Here is a 15,583-nt window from a genome sequence, read left to right as displayed (position 1 = left end):
GTAATGAGGGTTTGGATGATTGAGATTATTTGAGTATACATATTTGTATTTTCATTGGTATATAGATATTGAGGTTTAATAATTATCCCACTTGACACCTCACGAGCACATGTTAGTATGTATGATGAGTTGGAAAGTTGGTTACTGAGGCGTTTGTCTCACCCCGTGGTTTAACATTTTCAGGCGATAGTTCAGGTGGTGGCCCATCAGGGAAGGCGCCAGAGGCATAGTGTGCTGTTTTAGCTTGTATAGCCTCCCTGCTTTTGTTCTATGTGCTGACTTGTTATATATTGCCACATAGGGCTCATCGACTATCATGATGTAAAAGAATACTTTTGATTACTACTATCTGGTATGATAGGGCTGCGAGGAGGCCGAGACATTTTAGACTCTGCATGTAACGCTCCTTTGAAAGTGTTGACTTTTGACTAATGAGCTCTATAGTTTATATTAAACTGATTTATCGGTTCGTATGGTTAAAAAGATAAGTTTGGTTTGGACTAATGGTTGAATGATATTTCTGGACTTTGAAAGTCCAAAGCCCAAGGTAACGATCGATGTTACTCTTATTATAAGTTTATTTCTTTTAACCATGATAGCGATTTTAAAATTTTAAGGTTTCTTCTTTTCTATCATGGTTAATCATTCAAATAAATTGTTGGATTTAATCTAAAATGGTTTTGAAAGAGCGGTTGTCACAATTTGGTATCAGAGCCATAAAGTGAAAAGCCCCGAGCCTCTGTCTCCTGAGAGTGTGGCGAAGGGAGGATCTCCGTAGGGGATGCCTGGGTAACCAGGTGGCAAACTGATAGGTACCTTGTGATGCCACGCGGTGGGGACCTAGCACTGGGGACCCTGCAGCCAAGAGGGTTGGGGACCTTGCAGTGGGGACCCTGCACCGTAGTCTCTTCACATTGATAGTATAACTATGCTCATTGACTTTGTAGAACAATAGATCGTAATTGGATGAAAGCTAAGAGAATTAGCAAAGAATATGAGGATGAGATTGAAAGGTTTCTGGAGTTTGCTTAGAGAAATACCCCTAGTAAAAGAGATGACTTGCATTATTGTCCTTGTGTCAAATGCTTAAACAATAGTTGGTAGAGTATTCTTGAGATAAGAGAGTATCTTATCTGTGATGGGATAAATTTGAGGTATACAAATTGGATATGGCATGATAAAATTAGAAAAACTACACTGTCTAAAAAGGAGAAGGTTATGAATGATGACTTTGGTGATAGAATTTTGGATATGTTTTGTGACATAAAGTCTGAGTCCTTTATACCGTTCTCTGCCACATGTGAAAGGTTGTATAGTGATGTAGAGATGCCTTTGTACCCAAGGTGTAAAGATGGTTGCACAAAGTCGATAACCATGCTGAAGTTGATGAACTTGAAGGCAATAAATGGTTGGACTGATGCTAGTTTCACGGAATTGCTTGAACTGTTGAGTGATATTCTTCCAAAGGAAATTCACTTCTAAAAAGAATGTATGAGGCAAAAAAAAAAAACTTTGTGTCTGATGGGTTTGGAATATGAAAGATATATGCATGCCCTAATGATTGCATATTGTTCAGAAATAAGTATGAAGGGTTGAATAAGTGCCTTAAATGTGGCACTTCAAGATACAAAGTTAAGAAAGACAGTGGTAATTATAATGAGATGACTAAAGGTCCTCCTTTGAAGGTATTGTGGTATCTTCCAATAATACCACAGTTTAAGCATTTATTTGCTAATGCCACAAAAGCAAAGAATTTAAAATGGCATTTCGATGAAAAAATATGTGATGGAAAACTTCATCACCCGCAGATTCTCCTCAATGGAAAGCAATAAATCAAAAATTTTCTCAATTCGGTAGTGAGCCTAGAAACCTTCGGTTAGGGCTGTGTATTGACAGAATTAATCCATATAGTAATCTTAGTAGCACACATAGTGCTTGACTGGTTCTCTTGATAATTTACAACTTGCCTCCTTGGTTATGTATGAAAAGAAAGTATATCATTTATCTTTGATGATCTCAGACCCAAAATAGCCAAAAAACAATATCGATATGTATTTGGCACCTTTGATTGAGGACTTGAAGAAATTATTAGAGGAAGGTGTTGATGTGTTTGATGCATATAAACAAGAGACTTTCAATTTACCTGTCATGATCTTCACCATGATAAATGACTTTTCAGCGTCAGGATATAATGTTAAGGGGCATAAAGCATGTCCAATATGCGAAGAAAGCACTCACTACATGCAATTCAAACATGGAAAGAAGACGGTCTACCTTGATCATAGAAGGTTTCTTAGTCAGCACCACCCTTACCGTAGATTAAAGAAGGCATTTAACGGCTTACAAGAATATCAAATGGTTCCAATACCATTAACTAGAGAAGAAGTTTATCAATGGGTGGAGGGAGTTAATGTGATCTTTGGTAAAAAGAAGAAGAAGACTTCTGGTGAGAGGAATATATGGAAAAAAAGATCTATCTTTTTCAACCTTCCACATTAGCAAATTCTTGATCTGAGGCATAGTCTAGATGTGATACATGTAGAGAAAAACGTGTGTGAGAGCCTTGTTGGTACATTTTTACACATAAGTAGAAAGATTAAGGATAGAATCAATACAAGACAGGACTTAGTCAAAATTGGAATAAAAAAACTCCTCCACCCACAAGAAAGAGAGGATAGGAGGACTTATTTACATTCAACTGTGCACACATTATCAAAGAAAAAGAAAACAAGTTTTTGTGGTTTTTTGAATAGCATTAAGGTGCCGCAAGGTTATTCTTCCAATTTGAGGAAACTTATTTCAATACAAGATTTGAAGACAACGGGGATGAAGTCTCATAATTGTCATGTGTTGATGTAACAATTACTTCCAGTTGCGATTCGAGGCATTATGAAAAACAATGTCAAAAGCACTATTACAAGACTTTGTATGTTTTTAATGCTATTTGCAGCAAAGTCATTAATCCTGCTAAGTTAGATGAATTAGAAAATGAAGGTTATATGATCCTCTCCCAATTAGAAATGCACTTTTCTCCATCATTTTTTGACATTATGGTCCATTTGATAGCTCAACTTGTGCCAGAAATAAGACGTTGTGGCCCTATGTGTTTAAGGTAGATGTACCTATTTGAGAGATACATGAAAATCCTAAAAGGGTACTCTAAAAATCCTTATTAGCTTGAGGCATCAATTGTTGAGAGATGTGTAGCTGAGGAGGCAGTTGAGTTTTGTAACGCATATCTTGATAGGGTAAAAGCAGTTGGACTTCCTCGATCTCAACATAATCAGGGGAGAAGCAAGGGAACATGTGGTGTTATAATGAGGTCTATGTCTCGTGAAGTTGTAATACAAGCACATCTATATATTTTAAACAACACGGATGAAGTTTTGCCTTATTTGGATACTCATAAGATTATGCTGAAGAACTTGAACCAAGAAAGAACGATATGCACTTAACTAATGAGCATAACAAGTCATTTGTAGAGTGGTTTAAACAAGAAGTGTTAAAGGATGGCAGTGCTTCTAAGGGGATATTTGGATGGAAACCAAACCATGGTTTCAAAAGTGCTTTTATGGTTTATGAAATAAATACGTCGAGGAGTTTGTCTCGTTTTGCAAAAAGTGCTTCTCAGAAGCACTTTTGAGGGTTGCCATACACCTCCTAAGATAATATAAAGGCTAATAGCAGGTCCTCTTTCTGAGGTTGTGTGTTGGGGCAAATATGACATAAATGATTATTCATTTTACACAGAACCCAAGATGATAAAGTAGTATGCTGAATAATGGGGTGATGGTAGTAGCTGAAGCTATGCATTTTGCTAGTTCAAAAGATAAAAACCCAATGTTAGCGTTAATGTTCTATTATAGAGTAATAGAAGAGATATAGGAGGTTAGCTATACCAAGTTTAAAGTTCCCGTCTTCAAATGTAAATGCGTTAATAGTAATGTTGTTCAAGTAGACGAAGATTTGGATTTGTTTTGGTTGATCTTGAGATGGTTGGATATAGAGATGAGCAGCAATAGCAACAAAGAAGGCGACAAAGAGCACAAATCCTGTCCTGCAGCCTCTTGTTGATCACATTGGGGTTATGTATGGAAGTTTGGCGCTTCTTCATTCCACAGTGGAAAACATGGAGAACCCCCTTACTTTTAAGATGCCACTAGGAATTGTGGGTTCAAATGTAACATACGACTTCACTATTGACAAGAAGGACCTCATTCAGTTCCTCAACTTTGAGGAGCTGGATATAGTCTTTATGCAGCTGGCTATTCGGTAAGTTACAATATCATTTTCTTATTTCATGTTATATTTATGCATATCCTAATGTTTCTTATTTGAACAACAGGCACTTTACGCGAGTTTGTCGGCAGAGAGGACTCGAGAGCACATATGGCTTTATGTGTTCTCAAAAGGCACAGAAAATACTCAATACTGTGGAAGCAAGGTTGATCTACATGATGACTACAATGACTCAGACGAAAAAGAAATTATATTTTGCACCTTACGTGGACGAGTAAGTATATTATTGTATTTGAGATACACAAGTTATAAATATAGGATTATAATTAACATGGTTCGTATTTTAGAGTTATCATTGGACCCTGATTGTTTGTACCCCTATGATAACAAAGTTTACTAGTTCAATTCCCTCTGTGAAGGTGCAGAAGAAAAAACCAGAGATATCATTGACAGGTTAGCTTATGTTTATGTATTTATTATGTGTAAAGTTTGTAAAAACATGCTCTAATATCATTTTTTTTATTTGCTGATAGAGCTTTTCATAGTTTTAATGTTCTGGCCAAGCAGCAAAATAGGCAACCACCAAGATGGATTCTCCCACAAGCATGTTGTTTTGAGCTAAATATATGCTTATAAATCTTTTCAATAATCAATGTTAATGTTTATAATTTTTTTTAGATAATCAAAGTCAGATATTCAATTTTATATTTCATTTTGTTAGTACTGTTGTTAATCTGGGAGTGTTGAATGCGGATATTATGTCATTTGCTATATGAATGACATCATTGAGACAGGGGTGACTGAGAAATTAAACAAAGTAAATATAGGTTACATTGCATGTAATTCTTTAATTCTTTTCACATTTTTAATCAAGTTGACTAATGACTATGTTATTTTTAATTTATAGGCATTCCAAGATAGTGTGCCATATGACATGGAGGAAATCAACTTGATAAGGGATACTTTGTCAACAACATTGCTAGAGAATTTTGAAAATGTGAAATAGTTAAGTCATTCATCACATTTAGTTCATTATTTAATTATTAACTAGTTGGGTAGTTGTTGATTATAATGTGTTGGTGATTGAATAAGAATTGGATATTAGTGCCAGGATAAACATCTTGAAATGGTTTTGCATATTCTTTTGTTCTGCTGGTTGTATTGGGGTCTGTAAATTGTAGAGAGGTTTGTAAAGGAAATTGACACTATTTTTTTAAAAAAAATTGCAGTTTTTAACAGCGATTATTTTAATAACCGTGGTTAAAAATTGTCTCTCCACAGCGTTTTAAGTAAAATACCGCTGTGTTTTATTCTCCTTACAAAGTTGGTGGAATTCACTTCGCCTCCAAAATTGCCATAGAAATCTCATTTTAACTGTCATTTAAAGCTTTTTTTTCCCTAGTAGTTTGCTTTAAACTCAAACACACATAGTTCACTTTCTTTTCATATGTTGCACAAAAGTTTTTTACCTTTAAACAAGCTTACTATTCTTTTTATTATTGTTGTTGTTGTTTTTGATATTGATATGTTTCTTTTCGTATAATTTATGTAACATGAGAAATGAGCTAAATTATACATAATTTGTATGTAATATAATTTTTTATAAAGTTTTTTTCCCTTTTATTCTTTGCCATTTTAGTTATACTTTTGTTCCAATTTGTTTGATCAAATCATCTTTTAGTCCATCTCTTAGTGAAATTAGGAGACATAGTTAGTTATTAGCATCGAAGTGACTAGAGTCTAGCATTCCCATTTTTTCTTTAAAAAAAAAAAAGAGTAAAAGTTGATGCATAGGAATGTGTAGTTAAGGTTCTGCCAAAAAAAACAAAAGAGGGGGATTAGAATATGTATGAACAAAAGAAATCAACTACATGCCTAATAATTAACTACTTCTCTAATATCATTTATAAGTCACTTTAAGCATTTAACCCGAACTAAGAAAGATCTTAAATCCCATTAGCTTTATTTTAAAATTTAATAACTTTCTAACTTTACCTTTAGTTAATATATGCTTTATGCCAAGAATATAAGGTCTACACAATTAAAAAAAATAAAAATAAAAATTCCTTTCCCTCCTTATAAATGAAACCAAATGAGTACATTGGGAAAAATGAACTTATAGTCAAAAGAATAAGGAAAAAAACTGAAAAATGAGTTGTAGATAGTCCTTTATACACACTACAGCTTACAAATACTCATTTAAGTATAGTTTTTTTTAAAAATATACCTTTATTTATGAAGATTATGATTGTGCATGAGAGGAGGGGTAAGAAAATATATGAAAAAAATGAGTGAAGAAAAGAAATGAGAAGTGCATGTAATAAATTGAGAGTAAAAATAGAACAAAAAAAGAGAATTAAATTTTCAGATGAATTGTAGCTTATAAGAGTAAACAATGATACAATTGTCTCAGCTGATATTTGTTCATTATTTTTCAAAAAAAAAAAATCTCCACAACCGAATGGTCATTACTCTTTTTCCTCAGCATGACACCGCCGCTGCAGAACACCCTAATTTGCTCAATACACTGTCATCTTGGATATAATATACTTAACCATAATAGCCTAATCTTTCAATGTAAAATGGGATTGCTCCTATAAATATATATCCATAAATAGAGATCAATTAATTATTAACTCTTTTACATGATAAATTTCAATTCTAAAATTGTAAACAGCAGCATCATTCTTTCTAGAGGATTAGAAACAAGATTTAGCGAATTCATACACAAATGAAATTTGAAAGTAAAAGCAGCTCCTATGATTTACAGTAAAAGTAGATATAGAAATTATAGAAACCTTAACAATTAATAGTCACACTACTTAGAAAGCATCTTTATTTAACAACTACACTAAAATGCGAGAGAAGTATATTGCTGCTAGATTATTATAAAAGTTAAGATACATTCAGCACCCGAAGTATTTTGTGGTGCTGGATATTTTTCAGACACATCTAGCATCCTAAAGTTTTTTTTCCCCTCCTTGGTGCTAGATGTTCCAAAAACTATTTTTGGACATTAAAACACCTAAAAAAATACTTTAGGGCGCTAGATGCACCAAAAAAAAAATTTCAAATTGTGGATCACACTTAAAAAATCACCTCAGGATGCTGGATGCATCACAAAATACCTTAAGGTGCTAGATGTAACCAGAAAAATACTTTGGGATGCTAGATGCAACTTAACTCTTATTTTAACAAGACAAATTGATCATGAACTTTGTTCATATAACAGCATGGTTTCCCAAACTTCATTCATTTGCACGAGGTAGCATCCTACATTGCTAAGCCGAAGTGGCAACACAGTTTAACATCATCATGGAACATCCAATTTATTACAACAGAAACTAAAAATGATTTTATGACGGAGAACCCCATCCACCACCACCAGGAGTCAATATCTGAAGAGTATCACCTGGTTGTGCCTCAATAGAGTTCTTACCGCCAAGATAAATCCTTCGTTTATCTTTCTTTATAAGGTAATTAGCCCCCCGAGCACCATCTTTTCCTCCTTTCAGCCCTCTCGGTGCATGTACACGTCGCTCGGAAAGAATGCTGACAGTAACAGGACGCCTAAACCCTATTTCTCTTACAAGCCCATCACCACCTCGACGAAATCCTGCCCCTCCGCTGTTTTCTCTTAGTCCAAACTTGTGCAGAATTACTGGATATCTTTGCTCAAAAATCTCCGGATCAGTCATCCTTGTGTTTGTCATGTGACATTGGACTCCACTAGCACCATCCCAGCTGGGACCAGCCCCACTCCCACCACCAATGGTTTCATAGTAGCCGAAAGTATTATCCCCAAAAGTGAGATTATTCATACAACCTTGGGAACAAGCGCAGGCCTGGAATGCAGAAAATATGACATCGGTTATCCTTTGAGATGTCAGAACATTACCTCCTACAACAGCAGCCACATCACTTGGGGAAAGGAATGAGCCTTCGGGAATAAGAATCTTCACAGGAGCCAAACAACCTTGATTGAGAGGAATGTCAATATCTACCAAACACCGAAGACAGTATATTACTGCTGCAGCTGTTACAGCTTCTGGTGCATTCCAGTTAGCATAAACTTCTGAGCTGGTCCCACCAAAATCAAAAGTTGCTTCTCCTTTATTAAAATCAATGCTTAGTTTCAAGTGAATGACAGATCCATCATCCATGTAGTCCTCTTCTACAACAGTCACAAAATTTTCATCCGACATAGACGAAACCTTATTACCCACCGTCTTGAGCATCTCTCTCACTGCTTCTTCTGCATTCATCTGTACATAATTCATGTATGCCTGAACAGTTTCCAAACCATACTGTTCAATGAGCTCTTGAAGAAGGGAAATTCCTCTCTGATTTGCTGCTACTTGAGCTCGCAAGTCTGATAGGTTATCCTGAATCCTTCGAGTTCCTGAGATTTTATTTCCCCTCTCATCAGTGCCTGGGAACTCAAGGAGTTTGATGATTCCTTCTTCTTGGAAAATCCCCTTTTCAACCAGCTTAAATGCTTTTATGGCAGTTCCCTCCTCTAATATGGACTTTGAAAATGGTGGCATGCTGCCAGGAGTGATACCCCCAATTTCGGCATGATGTCCTCTATTTGCAACAAAAAAAACCAACTTCCCACAGTAGAAAACTGGAGTGACAACGGTTATGTCAGGCAGATGACTGCCTCCGGCACAAGGATGATTAGTAACTAAAACATCTCCTTCATTTAAATTGTCACCCCAATAGTTGAGCTGCCACCGAACTGTACTAGACATAGCTCCTAGATGCACAGGGACGTGAGGAGCATTCGCAACTAGGCCACCAGTAGGATCAAAGAGGGCACAAGAGAAATCAAGCCGTTCTTTGATATTTGTTGAAATAGAAGTTCTTTGCAGTGTTCTTCCCATCTGCTCAGCTATTCCCATAAATCTGTGATTGAATATGGAGAGATGTACAACATCTGCAACCTTGTCAGATATTTTAACACTTCTTAAAGAAGAATCAATTTCAATCTTGATATTGCCATATTTGGTTATAATGGCCCTGCAGTTGGGCTCTACAATCACGGTGCTATTTCCATTCATAATGATGGCAGGGCCAAGCATTGTATGGCCATACCCCAGGTTTTCAAGCTTATATAGTGGAGTTTCTTGCCAACCATTTCCAAAGTATACCTTATAGTAGCCATCACCCCTGGGACTACCAGATGCAGGTTCTAAGGCCCATGGCTTCAGTATGTTGGTAACTCCAGTACCACAAACTCGGACATCACAAATCATTATCTTTCTATTCAGGAGTTTAAAGCCATACTCCTTCTGAAAGAGCCTAACAAACTCAGTTGCATAATCAAATGGTTTTCCTTCTTCAGTTATTTGTCTTTTGACCATGATAGCAGTATCTGTACCTTCATATCTCAAGTTTACATATGTCTCTATTGAAATTCTTTCCTCTTTAAACCCTTGATTTTGTAGTTTCTGCTTTACCTGCCTCAACAATACAGCTTCTCGTTGTGAAACCTCAACAATTGATTCAGCTCCATAGACTGCAGAATAAGGCTCTTGCATCTCTTCCACAACATTTGCCAACCCCATGCCATATGCACTTAAGATTCCACAAAATTTGTGAATCAACACTTCTTTCATACCCAACGATCTAGCAATAGCACAAGCATGTTGAGGTCCAGCACCTCCAAAGCATGCAAGTGCATGATTTTTAGTCTCATGGCCCTTCATTTCAGTCAGCTGTCTTATTGGACGACACATTGTCTCATTAGCAACGTTCACAAAACCAAGTGCTGTCTCTTCCACTGTCATGTACTTTGCAGATGGATCCTGGTTCTTTTGGTAAGCATTTATTTGTGCAGCAAGCTTCTCAAATTCTTCTCTTGTAGACTTGACATTGAGAGGTTGATCCTCATTTGGCCCAAAGATGGATGGAAAATAATCAGGAATAACATATCCCAAAATCAAGTTGGCATCAGTAATTGCCAACTCCCCACCTTTCCCATAACACACAGGACCAGGGTGTGCCCCGACTGACTCTGGTCCAACTCGAAATGCTCCATATTGGAACTTCAGCTTTGAACCACCACCGGCAGCAACAGTGTTTATGTCAAGCTGAGGAGCTTGTATTATGGCACCAGCAATCTGTGTTTCCAGCACTTGCTCATAACTTCCAGCATAGCGACTTACATCAGTAGATGTACCTCCCATATCAAATCCAATTAGCGGCTTATCTGTTTCCAGTCCAAAAAGAGTTTGTGAGTAACCGACAACACCACCAGCAGGTCCAGACAAAATAGCTTTATGCCCTGAAAAGGAACTCTCAGGAGCAAGCCCACCATCTGATTGCATAAACAAAACATTTAACTTCTCTAGTCCCTCATCAAATTTGGACAAGAACCCTGATAGGTACTCTTTAATAACCGGGGTCAAATAAGCATCTACACTTGCCGTTAAACCTCGGGGAACAGCACGAACCATAGGAGTCAAAGCAGATGAAATAGAAACATGTCTGAATCCCAGACTCAAAGCTAACTTCTCAAGCTGTTGTTCATGCTGCGGAAAAGTGTATGAATGAATCAACACAACAGCCAAGCAACAGATTCCTTTGTCCAATAATCTTTTCAACATTGGCTTCAGTGCTTCCTCATTAAGAGGCTTCACAATTTTTACAAGCTCCCCAGAAATGCCTTTAATCAATGATGAACTATCCTGATGTTCTACCTCATCATCTTGCACCAAATGGACTCTCTCTTCCACCTCTACAATCTCCTCATACAGATTCGATGGTCTTGATACAGTGAGGTCAAATATGCTGGGGCGAGCCTGGTTACCAATCTGGAGTAAATCTCGGAAACCTTGAGTAACACACACAGCAATCCTTTCTCCCTTACGCTCTAAAAGTGCATTTGTTGCCACAGTTGTACCCATCCTTATCCACTCTATCTTCTCAGTAGGTATTTTTGAACTGCGTGAAATTTTCTCCCCTGTGAATTCTTCAAGAATCCTTCGGATCCCTTCTACTGGTGCATCATCATAATTTGATGGGTCAACAGACAAGAGCTTCAACACTCGGCCATCAGACTGACCAGGGATTTCAGCGTAAACGTCAGTAAATGTCCCCCCTCTATCAATACAAAAATTCAGCTTTCCTTCAGTAACACTCCCCATCCTAATTATACTTTCACAACTCCTGCATATTCATATGCAAGAAATATTCATGAGTTATACAATATTGTAAATGAACCTATCATATATCAATCTATTTTTCAGAGGAAGCAAATGAAAGAATATAAACAAATTGCAATTTTGCGCTACATAATTCAGACATCAAGATATTTTGTACGTATAGCCAAAGTTCAATCTAACCACTCCCGGAACAAAAGAGGTACACATAAACAGATATTGATTTCTGAAGCACAAGATTGGAATTTTCATAGCTCAGGAGAAAAGATGAAACATAGAGATGCATGAGCTGGTTGGGTCCACTTGCTGTACCAAACTTTGTCCATTTGTGCTTATTAAAGATACCACTAACACATATATGGGTCCAAACATAAAAAAATTGAAACAGAATAAAACAAAAGTTAACTGAGGAAAAAAAAAAAAACATGAGATGTATGAAGAGTAAGAACTCCGCATGTCAACATCAAAAACCTATGGGAAGTTGTCATTTATAAAATCAATCAAGGAAAGATAATTTGAAATTATTAATCCATAACAAGATAAACAGTACAAAATTTAACAACTTTCCAAGAAACTTTCTATTCTACAAAATATTCACTTCTTCAGCATCTTCCAGAACTAAACTCTTGTATTCATCAACCCCTGATCAGCCAATAAAAAATACAATATAATAATTTGGCCTTCTGTTCAACAAAACCCTGATCCACAAATAAAAGTTACAATTTAATAATTTGGCATTCCAACAAAAGCATTCAAATAGCCACATTGCGCCATACTTTATAAGGTTTTAGACACACTCACAGTCTAATACGTGCATAAACTGAATTGAGAAACAAACCACAACTGCTATGAGTACTACTGAATGGTGTTGACAGTTGATAAAAGAAATGAAAACTAAAACATTAGAGGGGGAAAAAGTTCGACTCAACCAAAAAAAGAAAAATTGAAAAGAAGATATTTAAACTAAACTATCAACTACATGGGAAAAAAAATTTAGAAACATCATCATTTCAAATCAATTTTTAACCATTTAAAAGTATGAAAAAGCCGCAAATAAAGCTGCCATGAATATCATGGCAAAACATGAAAGTCCTCCATGGTTAGGATCCACATTACACAGCTTTGCAGTACAAATTTCAAACCACAATTTGTTTTAAACACTCTACATTACAATAACATTCACCAATAGGCCATTAATTCTCCATCTCATAACCATTAAACTAGCCGCACAAATTTTCATCAAAGTCCTGTATTGTAACACCAGAAACCATATAATATCAGCATATTTTCCAGCAATTTAACAGTTGCAGAATAACCCAAGTACATGAACAATTAAGCATCATAGAGCAGCAATTACATATTAACCTTAAGACTTGGGTCTTGTATAGCCCATAAATTGATCCATGCATGAGTATGGAAACAATTTTAATTATAATCCACAGAACATAACCAGTCCAATGCACCTCCAAATTCCCAGCCAAATATCATCATTTAGAAGCTAACTTACATTCCGAGAAACAGCACAACAGAACCACATGACTACATTAAGAATCAAACTTTTCCTTCCAAAAAAACACTCATTCCTGAGAATTTCATTTTAGCTTTCACATTACCATTTAGCAAAGATCATCATGCTATTTCCTTAATCTCACTAGTTGTCAAGTGAATAACCGATTCCGCATGTCAACTCCTAATACCGAGCTAGAAATTCTTAATGGAAGTACCATCTCGCAATTTTAATGATGTGTAGATGATATCAACCTAATACTTACAAGTTAGTAAATAACCAAAGCATCGCATTAATCATGTGCAAGTAAGAATTGCAATAATTAGTGGCTACTTCTCAAATTGCAATTTACTCTTTCAAACATTTAATCGGATGCTCGCTGTGCATATCCATACACTGCTATTTATTAGACTCCTCTCCAACCATAATCGTGATAGGAATCAATCTTCAAGAGACCAACAAGCAATAACTCATTCAATTACATAAAAAACACTCTCACTTTTACCATTTAAGGAGCTTGTAGCAAAGTGTAAATTTTAAGCTCCAACTAGAAAATCTCAAATTTAGAGCTCCTTCGCGTTCAAAATGAAAAAGTAACATAATCAGGCTTCAACCATGAGAAAAAGCAGTAGGAAAATGGAAGGATGAAGGAGGATACTCACCCTTTTCCAACAGGCCTTGCTATGTCCAAAAATAAGCAAGAGACAATAACGCAGCTTATATAAGATATTCTTCCCACAACCACCGTGCCGGTAAAGTAGGATGGCCGCAGCTATGAGCGGTCAACAGCGTCACAAGAGGCGGCGTTTTCAGATGCGGCTGAGATAGGTTCCCCTGCCGGGCCTCTGTTCTCCAGCAGTTTTTTTCCTTTTTATTTATGATATTAATATATTACTTCCACTTTAAATATAAGACTCTTTTTATAATATAATTATCATATAATTATATGATTAATATAATACATAAAAAGTGAAATAGGATTTGTCATTTTGCTATTCATTATCAGGACGAGTAATTTAATTTTCTTTCTTCTATCTTAGCGAGTAATATGCTTTATTTTAATATTTTTTTTATCTTAAATGAGATAAGATAAATGACTTAACTCGCAGAATTTTTTTTTTATCTTTATTAATTATATTAACTAGCCTCGATTCTATGTCCTTATAACAGATCCGGAATTGGGAAAAAGAAAAAGAAAAAAGTACAGAATTTAAAAAAGCAGAATACTCGTTAAGAAAAGATAATTAAATTACTAGTCCTGATAATGAATAGTAGAATAACAAATCCTATTTTACTGTTATATTAATTATATTAATATGAATTATATAGTATATTGATATATTAATGTTTATTTCAGATACTAGTCCTAACATCATGAATTGTAAAACAACAAATCCTATTTTACATTTATATAGTAGTATTATATTGAATTAATTATATAATATATTGCTGGTAAAAAAAAATTATATAATAGGAAAAAGAGCAAATAAAGACCTGTTAATATGTGAAAATGCTATTTGGATTCCTCAATATGGAAAATGGCTTCAGAAGACTAGGTCCTATATTGCAAATTTAAAATCATGGTGAAATGTCCGAAATACCCCTCAATTGTTGGAAAAAGAAATGCTGTCCGCACATTCTCTATCCCCCACTCTTGATAACTTCCCTCTAGTCTCTCCACTCTCTCCATTCTCTACACTTTGTCCATTTTCGTGCAGGAGGTTACTTCCATTTTGTAATAACAGTATCGGTGAGAGGAGTATTGTGTGAGAGAAGTGTATATTTGCTGTGGGAGAGGTGAACGAAGTAGCGATCGAGTAGTGATCTATCGGCATTGTTGAAGGCAAGAGAGGAGGTAGAGGCATCCTCGCACATTCGGTGGCCATCATTAAATGTTGTGAAAAACTGGTTGCCGTCAAAGAATTTTGGAAATTGTCATTTGAAAAGAAAAATGTAAATTTGTATGAATAGCTTATCCGAAGTTGACATTCGCCTTACTAAAATTGTCATTCACCTTACTAAAGTTAGAATGCAATGCTTATCAGAACTGGTTGCTATGAAAAAATTTTGGAAATTGTTATTTGAAAAGAGAAATTTAAATTTGTATGAATAGCTTATTAGAATTTGTCATTGGCCTTACTTAACTTGTTATTGGCCTAACTGAACTTGTCATGAGTCTTATATCAGAAGTGCTTGCTATCAAAGAATTTGCAAATTCTCATTTCGACAAAGAAATTTAAAATTGTATGAAAGCCTTATCAGAACTTGTCATTAGTCTTACTTAACTTATCATTGGCCTAACTAAACTTGTCATGAGTCTTATATCAAAAGTGCTTGCTGCCAAAGAATTTGCAAATTCTCATTTCAACAAAGAAATTTAAAATTGTATGAATGCGTTATCAGAACTTGTCATTAGTCTTACTTAACTTTTTATTGGCCTAACTGAACTTGTCATGAATCTTATATCAGAAGTGTTTGCTGTTAAATAAATTTGCAAATTCTCATTTCAACAGAGAAATTTAAAATTGTATGAATGCCTTATCGGAACTTGTCATTGGTTTTACTTAACTTTTCATTGGCCTAACTGAACTTGTCATGAATCCTATATCAGAAGTGCTTGCTATTAAAGAAATCTGCAAATCCTCATTTCAACAGAAAAATTTAAAATTAT

General features: G+C 35.5%; 1 protein-coding gene across 2 annotated transcripts; it reads right to left on the bottom strand.

Moving 5' to 3' along the window:
• Positions 1 to 7,405: 7,405 nt before the first annotated feature.
• LOC114757784 (5-oxoprolinase) lies at positions 7,406 to 13,775 on the bottom strand. Of its 2 annotated transcripts, none has more exons than XM_028946865.1 (2): positions 13,575 to 13,775; positions 7,406 to 11,412 (listed from the first exon to the last, which is right to left on the bottom strand). In XM_028946865.1, exon 2 carries the CDS (start codon positions 11,388 to 11,390, stop codon positions 7,596 to 7,598), a length of 3,795 nt encoding a protein of 1,264 aa, XP_028802698.1. In that variant the 5' UTR covers positions 11,391 to 11,412; positions 13,575 to 13,775; the 3' UTR covers positions 7,406 to 7,595. The 2 variants fall into 2 exon arrangements, with proteins under 2 accessions (XP_028802698.1, XP_028802699.1); XM_028946866.1 differs by having other exon boundaries at positions 13,649 to 13,764.
• Between the last annotated feature and the right edge of the window lie 1,808 nt (positions 13,776 to 15,583).

Source organism: Neltuma alba, unplaced genomic scaffold (assembly GCF_004799145.2).
Source record: "Neltuma alba isolate B1F8T4 unplaced genomic scaffold, ASM479914v2 tig00010631_pilon, whole genome shotgun sequence".
NCBI lineage: Eukaryota > Viridiplantae > Streptophyta > Magnoliopsida > Fabales > Fabaceae > Neltuma > Neltuma alba.
The sequence above is the reverse complement of the archived record's forward strand: the minus strand, read 5'-3'. Positions and strand labels throughout refer to the sequence as shown.